The sequence below is a fragment of the Neodiprion fabricii genome, chromosome 3, assembly GCF_021155785.1.
Source record: "Neodiprion fabricii isolate iyNeoFabr1 chromosome 3, iyNeoFabr1.1, whole genome shotgun sequence".
In the NCBI taxonomy this organism is placed as follows: Eukaryota; Metazoa; Arthropoda; class Insecta; order Hymenoptera; family Diprionidae; genus Neodiprion; species Neodiprion fabricii.
The window spans coordinates 21,200,953-21,215,247 of record NC_060241.1 but is presented as its reverse complement, the minus strand read 5'-3'; the positions used below and the strand labels follow the sequence as shown (position 1 = coordinate 21,215,247).

The 14,295-nt window shown below is 33.0% G+C and overlaps 2 protein-coding genes across 5 annotated transcripts; one reads left to right on the top strand and one right to left on the bottom strand.

Moving 5' to 3' along the window:
• The first annotated feature begins 1,705 nt into the window (after nucleotides 1-1,705).
• LOC124177154 (selenoprotein M-like) lies at nucleotides 1,706-7,196 on the top strand. The gene is made up of 4 exons (XM_046559221.1): nucleotides 1,706-1,976; nucleotides 2,064-2,134; nucleotides 3,402-3,471; nucleotides 4,172-7,196. Exons 1-4 carry the CDS (start codon nucleotides 1,872-1,874, stop codon nucleotides 4,274-4,276), a joined length of 351 nt encoding a protein of 116 aa, XP_046415177.1. The 5' UTR covers nucleotides 1,706-1,871; the 3' UTR covers nucleotides 4,277-7,196.
• LOC124177147 (E3 ubiquitin-protein ligase RNF185-like) lies at nucleotides 6,509-13,982 on the bottom strand. Of its 4 annotated transcripts, none has more exons than XM_046559194.1 (5): nucleotides 13,889-13,982; nucleotides 10,873-11,033; nucleotides 10,085-10,216; nucleotides 8,173-8,345; nucleotides 6,509-7,403 (listed from the first exon to the last, which is right to left on the bottom strand). In XM_046559194.1, exons 1-5 carry the CDS (start codon nucleotides 13,898-13,900, stop codon nucleotides 7,306-7,308), a joined length of 576 nt encoding a protein of 191 aa, XP_046415150.1. In that variant the 5' UTR covers nucleotides 13,901-13,982; the 3' UTR covers nucleotides 6,509-7,305. The 4 variants fall into 4 exon arrangements, with proteins under 4 accessions (XP_046415150.1, XP_046415154.1, XP_046415153.1 ...); XM_046559198.1 differs by having other exon boundaries at nucleotides 13,500-13,956; XM_046559197.1 differs by having other exon boundaries at nucleotides 13,611-13,955.
• Nucleotides 13,983-14,295: the final 313 nt, after the last annotated feature.

The window sequence follows — 14,295 nt, the reverse complement described above, 5'->3', positions numbered from 1 at the left end:
AGAGCTGGAATTGGGCTTTCATTTCATGCTGCTACAAATTTTATAATATCAATAATTAAAGATTATTATAAACAATTAATTTTCAAACACGATTTTCATCATCGAAACCGCGCTCTCAAATTCCAAAAAAAAAAAAAAATACAAGCGTATTCCTTGATCAATTTCCTATGAGATAGGTGAGTTTCAAATTGGAAAATTAATGGAGAGTATTTTTTAAATATCAATAATCGAGCGGAGCAGAGCAGTTCGTGCGCCGACAATCCAGCTATCCGGCAAGCGGCGTGGATCAATCTTATATTAAGCACACAAAATGGGAAGAATGTTTATTGAAAACCAACATATTTCATCACCTAACAGATTCCGTTGAATGAAATTGTTTATTGTACTCTTTGTATACATAATAATTGCTTATAATACTCTTCAACTGTTGCTATTATAAAATTTGTAGCAGCATGACATGAAAGTCCAATTGCAGTTCTTTCGAATGAGCTCATGGACAAATTGATTAGACAAGTAGAACCTAAAATATGAAGATTTGAAGGAGGGCGTGTGTGGTGGTTTTTTGGCATTTCGGGCAATTTTCAACCGGGAATAACTTTTGAAATATTGAATGTAAAAATAAAATAAAAAAATGTATGGTAAATTTATTTCACCCATAAAACTGTTAAAAAAATTCACACAATCGAAAAGATCGATGAAAAATTTTGATTGATTTTGTTCGGTTTCACGTGGATTGACTCTCATATAGGAACAACTATATCTCCATCCTTTGATTAATTTCTTCGACTATTTCTCCCGTCCTTTGCATTAAGAAAAGGTTTCTAACTCTGTTAACAGTAATCCAGGTGCATGTTTATTGTGCATCTATTTAGATAATATTAGTTTTGTCGATCCGATGGAGTTAGATCGACATTGCTGAAGTTGGCCCAAATGAATTTGCGTAGTTGAAAAGTATACGGCGTCCATACGGGGTTATATAAAAATTTCAGTCTATTCCCGTTCGTCATTCCATAGGCATAACAATATTCGACTGCATTATCTAGGTACACGCGGCTAGCGATCGTAACGTCAGTTCGTGTCGCCTCTACTGATCAACCGCTTGGAGGATTAAGTTGCGAGTGTAGGGGAGGACGTATAGAGCGCTGCTTGACGATGAATTTATGTCGGCTATTTTCGATTACAAAAAGCCCCATAAAGCTAGCATTCTTTATGTATCTCTAGTCAACGCCCGGTATAATGCGCTATTTACACGCATTTTTGAATCTAGATTTACTACTTCGGCCATAGTAAAATCGAAATAGCCATCGCCGCGTAAATGTACTAACATATATGAAGACGCAGTTTGGAGCTGCTTCACAGACAACCTATGCTACATCATATAGCTTTGGAGATAGATAACGGTGACGTCCCATGTACATACGGAACACGGATCGCGGAAAAAAGGAACGGTAAACTGCGCTCGAGAATGGTAAATTTCCTTTTAATTGCGCTCCGTGTGTTCCGGTCCGTCAACCTAAGGTTGGGATTTCATGGTCAGCAAAAAGTAGCAGCAGTAGCAATTCACTGAAAGTTACTAACACTTCCGGTGCAAATTTTTGCTGTTTAAAGTTCATTCATCTGAATAGCAGAGCAGCAAACGCAAAACATTTACAAATCACTAGACAGATGTTATAAGTAACATTTAGTAAGTTACTAAACTGCCGCTGCTCTTTGCTGCCCATGAAATTCTACCTTAACACGGCTGGCATAGGGGAGTTACCAGTCCTCAATTACCATGGGAATGTGAAGTGAAGGGCACCTGGCAACACTGTAATGCTCGAAGCACTGACAGAAGTTAGGGAATATCAATTTTGGCCATAAAAAACTAAAAGATGACACTTACCGGTACCACAGCTGCGTTCTTCGCTCTGATTGTTTTACTCACTTTATCGTTTGGATATGCTTCAACGAATGAATATACCGCAGCACGAGTTGAGGTACCATTCAGTTGTCTTCCGCTACACTTTTGATATGGAATTCACCGGTCTCGAATCACTGACTTCTTGTCTGTTGTCATTTTACAGAGTTGCAGAGGCTGCAGTCTTAACCGGCTACCCGAGGTGAAAAAATTCATCTTCGAAGATCTTCCTCTCTAGTATCCTTTCCAATAATTATATAATCAAAGGTCAGCTAACATATTCACCGTTTGTAGGGCTCCAACCAGTTAAATACCTATGATTACATGGCGCGCTTATTCAGGTGTCACTCTGAACGATGTATGCAAAGCGGGTGCTAAAGAGCGTACTGTTTTAACTTATTGGCCTACAGGTTTAGAAAAAATATGCTGGAATAAAAATACGTCTTAAGGGTAGAGGTATTCAACTAATTCTAAAAATTATGATCCTATGGAATAAAGCAGCATGTTATGTTGATATAGAATGTGCAGATTTGACTGTAGCGAAATCAGTTTAAAACAGCGTTATACAGTGAATTAAATTATTATACACCTTCGTCAACATAATCTATCTGTGCACTATGTAGTTGATTATTCCCAGACATGTAAACAAACACAAGTAATTCGGTTTACGTGCATCAGCTGTAGTAAAACTGAAATAAGAGCGCTGTCTAAACATGGTCAATGTTTTATGAGTTATTTGTGTAAAAACGAGCACATCCACATACACTCGATTTTGATACTTGTGGGCTCAGCATGTCAAAAGTAAAGTTTCCAGCGACTAACCCGAATGGGTATTTACTCATAGATCAGGTGATACATAATTTCAGGCAATTTCAAATTGACTGCCTTCCAAAGTGGTCTCTAATTTCAATCAGTGAATACCTCCTCGCTTTAAGCATCACTAACATCTCATTGCAAAGAAAAATATCTATAAACTGTAGCGTGTAATATACCTAACTACAAGCCTGGTAGTGAGTTGTACATCAAGTTTGTCAATTTTTGGATAATCTAGGAAACATGAATGAATAGCTGCAGCAAAATCAAATTTTAGCGAAATATTCTTTTGTCCTTTCACAATAGCAAATAGTTTTAACAATGTGCATACCCTATGTGCCGAAACCTAAGATTGATCCATTAATCTAGATCTCAAAGTCCAGGTTTTACTAAATTGTATTCCGATAAAAATAGATGTAGGTCGTAGCAATATTCAGCAAGTCACTTTAACAAGATTCATTTAGCTTCAAAAACTTTTTATCAGAACTCAGTATTAGTCGTGACTTGAGTTTATCGATTGAACTTGATCGATCAAAACGTCAGGTATATCATGCCGTGAGTAATTGTCAGGTTTTCATTTTACAGATCTTAATTTTACAACATTTTTCTTTCTTTTTGGCACTTGTCAGGTTTTGAACAAAACTTAAAAATTTTGCGGACTTGGTATTTCCTTAACTCAATCGGCTTTCAGTGAGAATGTTGAATTCAAGCCAATACCTGGGGCTGTACCAGAACTTGTTCTGCTGAATAAGAATGATGAGGTAAAAGCATAGTATATATGATTTTTATTATTATGCAGGATATTTCATTTTTACGCAGCCATTTTAGTCCAGGATCATTAGATATAAATTGGTAAACATGAAGCAATGGATAGTATTAGGCGATAATCATGTTACATCATATTGAAATCAAAAAGTCACGAGAATTTCAAAAGAAAAATGCTGGCCCTCTACAGGTTAACGTAATGAAATATCTCATGATCACATTACTATTTCGCAACTTTGATGTATGCATTTTTATGAATTCAAAATTTGCAATGAATAAACACTCTGGATAGAGGACACGAGAACAATTACATGGTTGGGATAAGCAGAATATGTATCTATAAATCCTATTTATGGACCAAGAGAACTGAAGCCATACTTGAATTTCCAACTAGGTATACACAGGATTAAAAATCCATTAAGACGGGATGAATCTGTTTTAACGTGAAAAATACTCAGTATAGTTCGTTTCTGATATATACGTGTGTTAATTGAATCTATTTAATCAAATAATTAAGTTCATGCAATATAGAACTGGAATTTCATAACTGCAAGTGACTTACATTGTCACCCAAGTTTAATTAATTATTTCAACTTGACGATCACCCATAAAATAAGAATCAAGTACTGCATTTTTTAACAGTGTGAGGCATATGTATACATGTATACGTTTGATCAATGAAATAAAATTTTGCAGGAAGTGGAGAGGCTGCAACTTTCTCGATTAAATCGTGAGGAATGCAACGAATTGTTAGTTAATAAGGGTTTTAAAATATCAAGACCCATTAAAGATGAAATATAACTGTCTGAAGTAATCGATGTATCATACATTCTGTAATTATTCATACGTCTGAAGAAAAATACAGTATGATTTTTAATTTCGAAAAATTCCACCTTACAACTATTTTTCCTAGAGTTTTGTACATTATAGATAGTACCAACTTCTAATGAACATGTTTTTGTGTTCCACCTGTGATATGATCACGATTTTCCATTACAAACCAATTACTCTCTTATAGAAAAAAAAAGCTTCGAAAATTGGCGATGAACTATTTCAGGTAAATCAGTTTTCTCGTTCCAGTAAATTTGAAAAAAAAATTTTGTCAAGAGGGAATTCTACATATAGTCTAACCTCAATTATCTGAACACCGACTCAAAAAATACATTTATCGTGCAAAATATACATTGTTGCTTCCAAAATAATGTGAAGCAGCTGTTCGTCCATTGACAATAGATGACTCTGTAAAACCAAAGTAATGAAATAATCGTTCGGTGTTTGAAACAGGTTCAATATGTATTTGGATATTTAATATGGGCTGTTGGTCGATTTAAATTTGTGTAGTATATATTATTATACCTTATAAAAATTGCGTCTCGGTTTTCCGAACTTGTGATCATCCAAACCACGCTCGGTCCCAACTAGTTCGCATAATCTAGGTTCAACTGTACTTTGATATCATGGATCAATTAAACTAAACTTTATGGCTAACTGGAAAATGCCAAAATTTGATATTGCCATTATCCTTTGTATAGCAAAAAATTTTCATGTGATACTTGACAAAATTTCAGACCAGTTTTCTAAATTTATTGAATGGAATTATCTTCTCGATTGAAGTCAAGGAATTTCACAACTTTTCTAAAAAAAAATACATTTTCCAATATTCTGCTTACGTTTGCATCAACGTTGCGTCAGTATTTCTAATAAGATTTTATGTCCACTAAAGTTTTGAAAGTTTAGTAATATGTAAAAGTATGGAATACGTGAAACAGTACACATAAATTTATGTCTTTTTTTTTAGATATTGCCTTATTAATACGAGCGTTGCACTAATTGGGACGCTTCATTTAATAAAAAAAAAAATGCCACTTTCCATGTGTGTACAACACAAGAAACCAAAAAAGGTTGAATCATATTTTCTTTTTCTTAAATAAAAATATTTAAAAAGAACTGCACATGTTACACGCAATTGAATTTCATTGATTTTCTAAAATAATGTTTCAAAAATTTCAACTCCCTACATCAATAGGAACCTGTGCACAACCAAGATCAGATTATTTCCATTCAAAGTTGATTCTCAGATTGAAAAAAACTTTTTCATGAGAAACTTAAGTTTTTCTCATTACGAAATTCAAATTATTCATTTTGAAGTATGAACAATCTGCATGGGTTTTGGTGGATATTAAGATGAATACAATGAATGAACTAATCGAGGGGTACCCACTCCTGAAATAATTGTAACAGTTGACTTCGATATAGTATAAAATACTTGTGGAATGCTTTTGATGAAATAGCATGAAATGTATATGAAATACCTAGTATGAAAAGGTATAAAATGGTTGTGAAATCAATCAGAAATAGTTTATATCTTTCAATAGATTGAATTTTGCGATAATAATTTTTGTTAGCATGTCGGACGTCATCGGATCGTTATAGTTCCCAATCAACTGTATAAGCGACGATTTTTTTATAATTGAAAAAAGAAAAAATACGACACAATTATTTCAGATTTCTTTACTTTATATGCGAATCAAATTGACTCCATTGAAAGAACTCAATTACATTGCCTACATTTTCTGGTATGCTGTTGTATTAAAGAAATAAACTTGTGGTACTCCCGCTTGTTACTATTCAAGTTTATTATATATTAGTCAAAATTATATATCATGCTGTATGGTGTAATTTTCATGTGAACGTAAATCCTACGACTGGTGTACCCGAAAAAGTCGGGGAATTTTGTGTTGAAAAAATAGCAGCAACTCCGCATCTTTCTGAGAGTTTCTACAATCGATATTCTTCATTAAATTGATATAACATGCATGCATGTCTTTTTTACTCTAAAAATGACGAGATCATCGTTTTCTTCATCATCTTAGGAATATCTTCGGGGACGTGAGCAGCCATGACAATGGTTATTGTTGTACGATTTTTTTTTCCATTATAGTAATATGCAATATGAGCGTCATATGTATCTATGTAGTATATATATTATATCATATTATATTACAGTGTTACATTAACGTTAGTCCGCATATATACATTTACTTATCCGAACGTCTTTTATTTTCAATACCTTTGCTTTTTTTTAAATCTAACTTAAAAATTAAATTATATACAAACTTGAAACGTACGTTACACTTATACAGCATTAAACGGAAACACAATTTCAATTTCTCTGTTACAGTTACATATTCTGAATTTGTGTAAGATAGATATTTCTTAACAAATCTACCTATTATATATACATTTAATTGGTAAAATTTCCAAAACCAAATAAAATTATCTCCTGCTTGGATACATATTCGCTATTGTAGCTCATTTTTTCAAGATGAAATAATGATGTTTCACCTTGATGCTGATATTATTATGATACAAGCTACTTCTATTATATGACATTTTAAATTTCTATTCCAATTTCTTATATTCGGTTTATAATCATTATCCAGTGTATTAAAATATATTACATATACGTATGTATCATATTTTCTTTTGGTTTGATATTTTGATTTGTCAATTTCACTTAACTTACCGAGTACCAATTAAATCATGAAAGTGGATGTATGTATTAATAACTTTGAAATTTCTAGTATCATTAGCTTTTCGTTTCATCCAGACACAAGAATTTCTTTAAACAGTTTGTCTCTCTGACATAAGAAAAAAAAGAAAAAAATCAACTACCACCATCATATTCACACAGGCTTTAGTACAATAAGACTGACAGAAATCAGTTTTTAAAAAGAGATGGCAGAGGCCGATATATTGATACAAAAAAACTCGTTAATTAGGTATTAAGAGTTCAGTTTCAAATCGGGTACCAAGATTCACGAATAATGTTATGCCATGACTAACCAACAGATGAACACCAGTGCCACCCACAGAAAAACTTTGGATAAGAACTGCTCTTCTAGGAATTGAGGGCTGCCACGAGGAGCTGCAGAGTACAAAAACGTTTTCAAAAATTATATAACCAGTACCAAAGACCCTAAATTATTGAGTTTTACCCTTTTTTATTAATTAATATTGCACGAGTATTGATCCTCAACTCTGCAGCACTGTTCTGAACCAGTCGCTCCAATCACACATTTACAGTCACATATTTCTACAAAACTCTTTACGACTTTTAAAGAATTTCCGAATGTAATAGTCGTTTTTGAATTAACTTTTTCCAAAAATTTCGGGGTCCTACTTATTCAGTTGTAAAATGGCTTGCTTTTTCACGATCAGTTTTCTTAAATCAATCATTGAAATGGATATCATTTTTTGTGGAAAAAGTACTTGACTAGTCTTCAATAAGTTCTTCTTGTAAGACAGACGCAACATCTAACATTCGTTCAAGAATAAAATTTCATATTTTTTTTATAACAAGATTTATGTCTTGTACTTTACAAGAAATTCGTCCTCCCGTGAAGAAGTTTTAAAAAAAGGCGATTTAAAAAATTGGCTCTGCCGTCCTTATTTTTCATTAAAATGATGATAAAAATACATTTTTTTTTCATACTTCAATATGTGTTAAATAAATCCTCTGAAAAAATCCTATTTCTTTCTCCATACTCCCAAAATAAGTCGTCAAAGTTAGGCTTTTATTTTATTCCCCTTAAACCCTTAGAATGACCGAACCTAATCAGCCTCAGAATCATAAAATCAAAATAAAAACAAGTACCTGCACTCATCGAATTTATGAATACTGTGTAACAAATTACCTGCACCAGGTCTTGTCTCTCCAAAATTGAAGGTAGATGTGAAGAAACCAAATGGAAATGCCCCGATGCCAAAAGACATGTGAAAGCCGCCTTCACCAAATCCAAATCCTGAGAATCCTGCATTAGCTTCAGGTTCTGATCTTTGCCCAGCTGGTCGAGGTGGAACGTTATTTCTGTAATGAGAAAGATTATAGATATAAATACATAAAACAGTTGGAATAATATACCGTCGAATAAACTAATTCATTAGTGGAATTATTATTTTTACTATTATTATTATTATTAGATTGGACGGCAACTATGACTTACTCTCAGAAACTATGTGTTAACTATACATGGAGATTGTATCACTGAAAGAAATGCTTTTTTTCAAATTTAAATTGTAGTAAAAAGAATAGTAGCTAATGCCATGTGATAAACAAGTAATCACTGAAACAGTTTTTGCTAACCAGTGGAAACAAATTTATTAAAATTCACAAAACAGATGGTACACCAGATTTGATCGTCATATGTGGAGAATTGGAAAAAAATTTGTATATCTTTTATTGTACAATATAAGAAATTTGCAACTATGAAATTCAACTATAGAAGCCGGATTTGTGATAATTTAAAAGAAATTCTTCCGTTGCAAAGCTTTAGCTTATGGCATAAATAGTAAACTACTTCAATAGGTTGTGTCATTCTTAAAAAGTCGTATTCAAATTGTAAAAATCAAGCAATCTTAATCGGCACCCATTCATGTTACATCTGGCGTAGGACAAGGTACTCATCTTGGTTGACTGTTTTTTACTATTTTTATAAACAACATTCACTATGTTATGTAACTTTGTTAGCTTCCTATGTTAGCTGAAGATGCCAAAATGTTTTGAGGTAATAAGGAATCCTAATGACAAAACACTATTCCAGAATGATTTAGACGCTATCCATGGATGATTTATGAATAATGGCTTAATATCCAACATAAATAAATGTTTCTGTATTACTTTCGACAGTCGTGTTTTGCTATCAAAGCTTAGTCCATATGAATTGGGAAATTTCAATCTCAAAAAAGTTTCCAAAGCTAAGGATCTCGGCATCTACTTTGATTGTAAATTAAACTTTAACAAAAATGTTAAATATAAAAAGCTACAAAACAAATCAACTTCATTAAGCGCTATTCAAAAAACTCTAGTAATGTACAAACTTTCAGAACATTTTATAATTCATTCACTTATCCAAAAATTACCTTGTGTTTTGTTATTTGGAAATTTCACATAAATACAAATATGTACAAATTTGAAAAAGTAAATCACCTATTCTTATGCTTTGCAACTTCTAAGACTGGTAATCTGATGTACTTTACTGACCACAATTACTCTAACATTTCTCAAATTCTTCAAATACCGTTAGTTTGGCAATGTGTACACTCGATCTAATTTTTTGCTTATAAAATTCTTAATAACATGATCGATTGTCCTAAAATACTGTCCTGGTTTCAATTCTCTGCTCCAGGCAGAACCTTGCAGCACAATAATTATTATTTTTACGTTAACATGAAAAATATTATATAACAAGACGTCTATTAGCTCTGGGAAATGAGAATGTAGGTTGGTTCTATCCGTACAACACCAGCTTATATACTATTAGTAGCCTTTCCAGATCTTTATTCATGTATGAATAGTTATTATCGAGAGTCATCATACTATGACCAACGGACCACCTAATGCCAACTATATCTGTGTTATTGTTTCTCTCTTTATGTACAAGGGTAGAGGTACACCATTGATTATTCAACAGATAAATAAATAAAGAATTACATTGCTGAATCTGTAAAGGCCTTGATTTGAATGACAACATTCACTTAATACACAATAAAGGTAGTTTAAATCAGACCAAAAAATCGGTCATAATTTAACAATGCAAATTCACTTACCTTGGGTCTTCTTGTTTGGTAATTCCGCGTCCATATAATGGAATAACTTTTTCTTTACTAATCGCAGCCTTACAGACAGGACAAAGTTGCCTTGCGGGTCGAGTTTCTAGCCATTGATAAAGGCATGGCCAGCTGGAATTTGTTTTTCTTACTTCAGATTATATTCTATTTGAGCAGTAAATGAAAATTATTAATAACCATTGTGTCTTTCCAACGAAATCTAACCATAGGTTTAGAGCCGACCTTTGTTTTCAATGTTTATTTTATAACACCATTTAAACTCACGATTTCAACATCAAAATAGTAATACTTACAATAAGATTTTGTTTTTAGGATTTGAACCGTGGATGAAGAAGTGATAAAAGCAGCAATTTTCATTAATATTGTCGAAAAAAAAAAAATGATTCCGTATGTGCCTACTACAAAGATGTGATTTGAAAGAAATTGGTTTTATCAAATATTTGGCACGAATTTTCAAAATATCATAGCACAAAAGAGCTATATTGTGGTATTTGGTAAGACCATAGGATTGCCTTTATTTTTTTAATCACAAATTTTAGCCGTAGGATTTCAATTTTTCCGTTACATGCATACTATTTTTTTCAGAAGATTCTAACGAAGGAAGTCATTACCAAGAACGTGATTCTACATGTCATGTCATCTTAATACCGGTGAGTTTTGCACTGTATCATGTGCATTTGTTGAGTTTCGACTTCTTAGTATCATGTTGACTATCCTCTGTTCAAAGCCCAACAACAGATTTTGTTATCATGAATCTTCATGTTTACCAAAATAAATGTCCGCACATGCTGACCACAGCATCTTTAGCTGTATCCAGACATATATTGCACTCGAACATGCGTTCATCCCTTTCTTTTTCCTCCTGCGCTGAACCCGAAGGCTTCGACGGCCCGGGCTGTTCTTTCGCGGTGCTCATCTCAGCTAGCTCCTTTTCGAAAAAGCGAATAACGAATTATATTAGTAAACTGCTTCACAAAGAAATCTAAAAACATACTTTGGCATAAACTCTGCTTTTACTTGTTTCATTGAATAGTATCAACTGTATTTTTGTGAAGTTAATATATTGAACAACAAAATTAATTCAAATTTTCACCATCACTTAGTAATATGACAGTAATTTTCAAAAGTATTTGCAATTCATAAGAAATTCTTTTCAAAAGTAAAAGACATCTGGTGAGAAACGAAGAACATAAAATTCGATGATAATATCAAACGATAATATTGTTCAATTTTATTACGTCGATCGCATGTATATCATGTTACACTGTGCAGCTTGACATGACTGCTGGAGCGGCATATAGGCCAGAATGATATTTATCGTTAAAAATATGGGAACGGTAAGGTTCACGGCATCTAGCACATTGAGTTTAGAAAGTATAAATAATTGAGTATGTTGATGTTCTATCACGATTTCCTGAATTCGGAAAATTCTAAAGCCTGAAATATGATAAGTTTTTCAAAAAATACATTGTTACACCGATATTAACTTTCACCTCATCAACTGCACTGCAAGCTGATTGAAATTGGCGTTCAAAATACAAATTCATCATGAGACTGCAGTTTTAACCGTGTGGGCAACTACGTGACAATGTTGCATCCTGACCATTTTACAACCATTTCATAGCATACAGGTATAGCATTGAGTTTCCATAGGATTTCACACCATTTGACAGTATTTCATATATTTCACGACCATTATACAATATTTCACGAATATTTCATGGTAGCTCTTAGCCACACTATAGTATTTCATGTTACTTTATACTGTTTTATCATGATATGCCTTTTACGTCAAATAAATTTTTTTGGTATGATGTTAATTTCAATGCAAACCACAATTATTGATATAAATCTTTTTCGGAAATTGCAAACGAAATGTTGTGGTTATTCAATCAAAAATGTATTATGTTAACTTTTCCAGAATAAATTATAACAAAAGTATTCCAGACTTTTCCATACCTAAGAAGCAATATTTATGTCCCAAAATAATTCCAGGATTTAGGTAGGTAAATTTAAGAAGCAGAAGATACCCTGAGAATTATAATTGCTTTTTTACTGTTCATCACCTCTAATGATATGAGAGAAATATTGGTTTTGATCGAGAACGACCTATCTTAATTTCAATGAATCTATGTTTTCAGACCTCTAGTGTCCAAAAAATACATTTTTTAAGAAATTCCGGTCTTTCTGTTTGTCCTGACAAACGTCCGCGATGATCTCGAAAAGAGATCGATTGAAAAGTTTGAAATTTAAACAATTTCACATTCAAATGATGTGCATTGCAAATGATTTTAACGTATTTACTAAGCGCTTTACACAATGACTTGGATTTTAAGTAAGAAATTATTTTTCAAAGAAAATGTTAATAATTCCCAAGCTTTTACCGCTTTTCCTGATATTCCCATGTATTTAACATTTTGAGATATATACACAAAGCGAGGTGAGTTTTGATCTGTTCAAGGCCACCAATGTTGTCTGCCACCAACTATTCAACATAAATAGCAGACGACACCGGCAGCCTTGAATTGGTCAGAATCCACCTCGATTTGTGTGCACCATGTACTTCGTTGAAGAACTTTGAAATTTTATAGTCTATCTTCCAAAATATTTGATAAATAATTTATTTACCATCTTGGGTAGAACTGATGATAAATAATAATTTGCAAATATGTGTATAAAAAACAATGTTGACAATATACTTATTGCAAATATCAAATGACCTGTAAAAAAAATATCGGTATTATCATAAATTTATCGACTATAACTATCAATTTTGATCAGTTGTACATACAATGAGATTATTTTCAAACTTGGTAGAAGTTGGTAATGTCATTGTGATAAAAAGAGCTTGCAGTTACATGCATGCACTTTCAGAATAAACTTGTACTATCAAAACTAAATTCAAGGCAGCAATCGTAATAATTTGTGCAACTAGACTGCTATTCTTTTTAATTTTGGTTTGCCTTGATAAAAAAGCCTTACTTTATTACTCTGACTATGTTTCTTATTCAATCTGATATTCTTTATTAAAATAGATAAGGATCAGCAGTTATTCAATCTACAACGGTGCTCTAAATTATCTCTTGATTTGGTAAATATTATAGGTGACGAATGGATGTTACATATTTATGCATCAAAATAATGATTAGAAAAGTGGTTTCAAAGGTGGGAATGTTACACTACTGCAATGATTACTGAGTGAGTGTAGAGTTAATTATATTTACAGTATAATAGCTAAAATGAAAGAGAAGAGACTCTACATATGACAGATATTACAATGAATTCGCAACGTTGGGATTAGTAAAACGTCGAAATCTGATAAGATTTACTGAAAACGAGTAGGTGATGATCTTGAAAATAAGACTGACAGAATTTAATTAAATCTATAAATTACCCATATAAAAAGCGACGAAAAATTATCTATCAGCAGAGGTTATGTTTTAGCGAATTAGGTTTAGTAAATATTCAATGATACGAAGAGTTAAAAATTACGACAAGTAGTAACCTTACGGACAGTGAATGGAAATCCAACTGTTTAAAAACACTGATATTTACACCGCAGACACTTCAAAGTTCTTGGCAGACTGCCTGATACGAAATCTTGAATTGCGCAAGTTCTGTAATCTGGCAGATAATTTTCGTTATTTAACGAGAAACGGATGTTCGGAATAACACGTAAACGATGTGCTTGTTCGTCAAATCCTGTAAACACTGGTTAGACCGGTCCTAATTTATTCGGTAATAGTGATGACACATAATTGGATGTTGAATATTAACACGTACGCATTTTGACATTTCGAAAAGTGAATTTCACTGTAAGTGATCGATCCAATTAGCAGTAGGTTTTTTGACTAGCACAGTAAAGTACCGAGCATGGAGTAGAAGGAGAAGAAACTAGAATGAAAGTTGATCCTAGTATAGGTGGCATCGCGGTCTTGTATCAGGTCTAAAAACAAAACCTCATTTCAATGTCGCAAAGTGACTCCGTTACGACGAAGGTTCCTAGATTAGATCTAGGGACCTTGTTACGAGCATCTCTATTCTCCTCGTTCGCCCCCAGATGCCTCGCTGCGGTCTAGTAGTATCTCCATTCTCCGACTCTAGTATCTTCCTAGTTGTTTTATGATGACGAAAAAACCACCAGAATTGATGAGCAATCAGAGCATTCTTGCTGCGGTTGCATTCAGCTG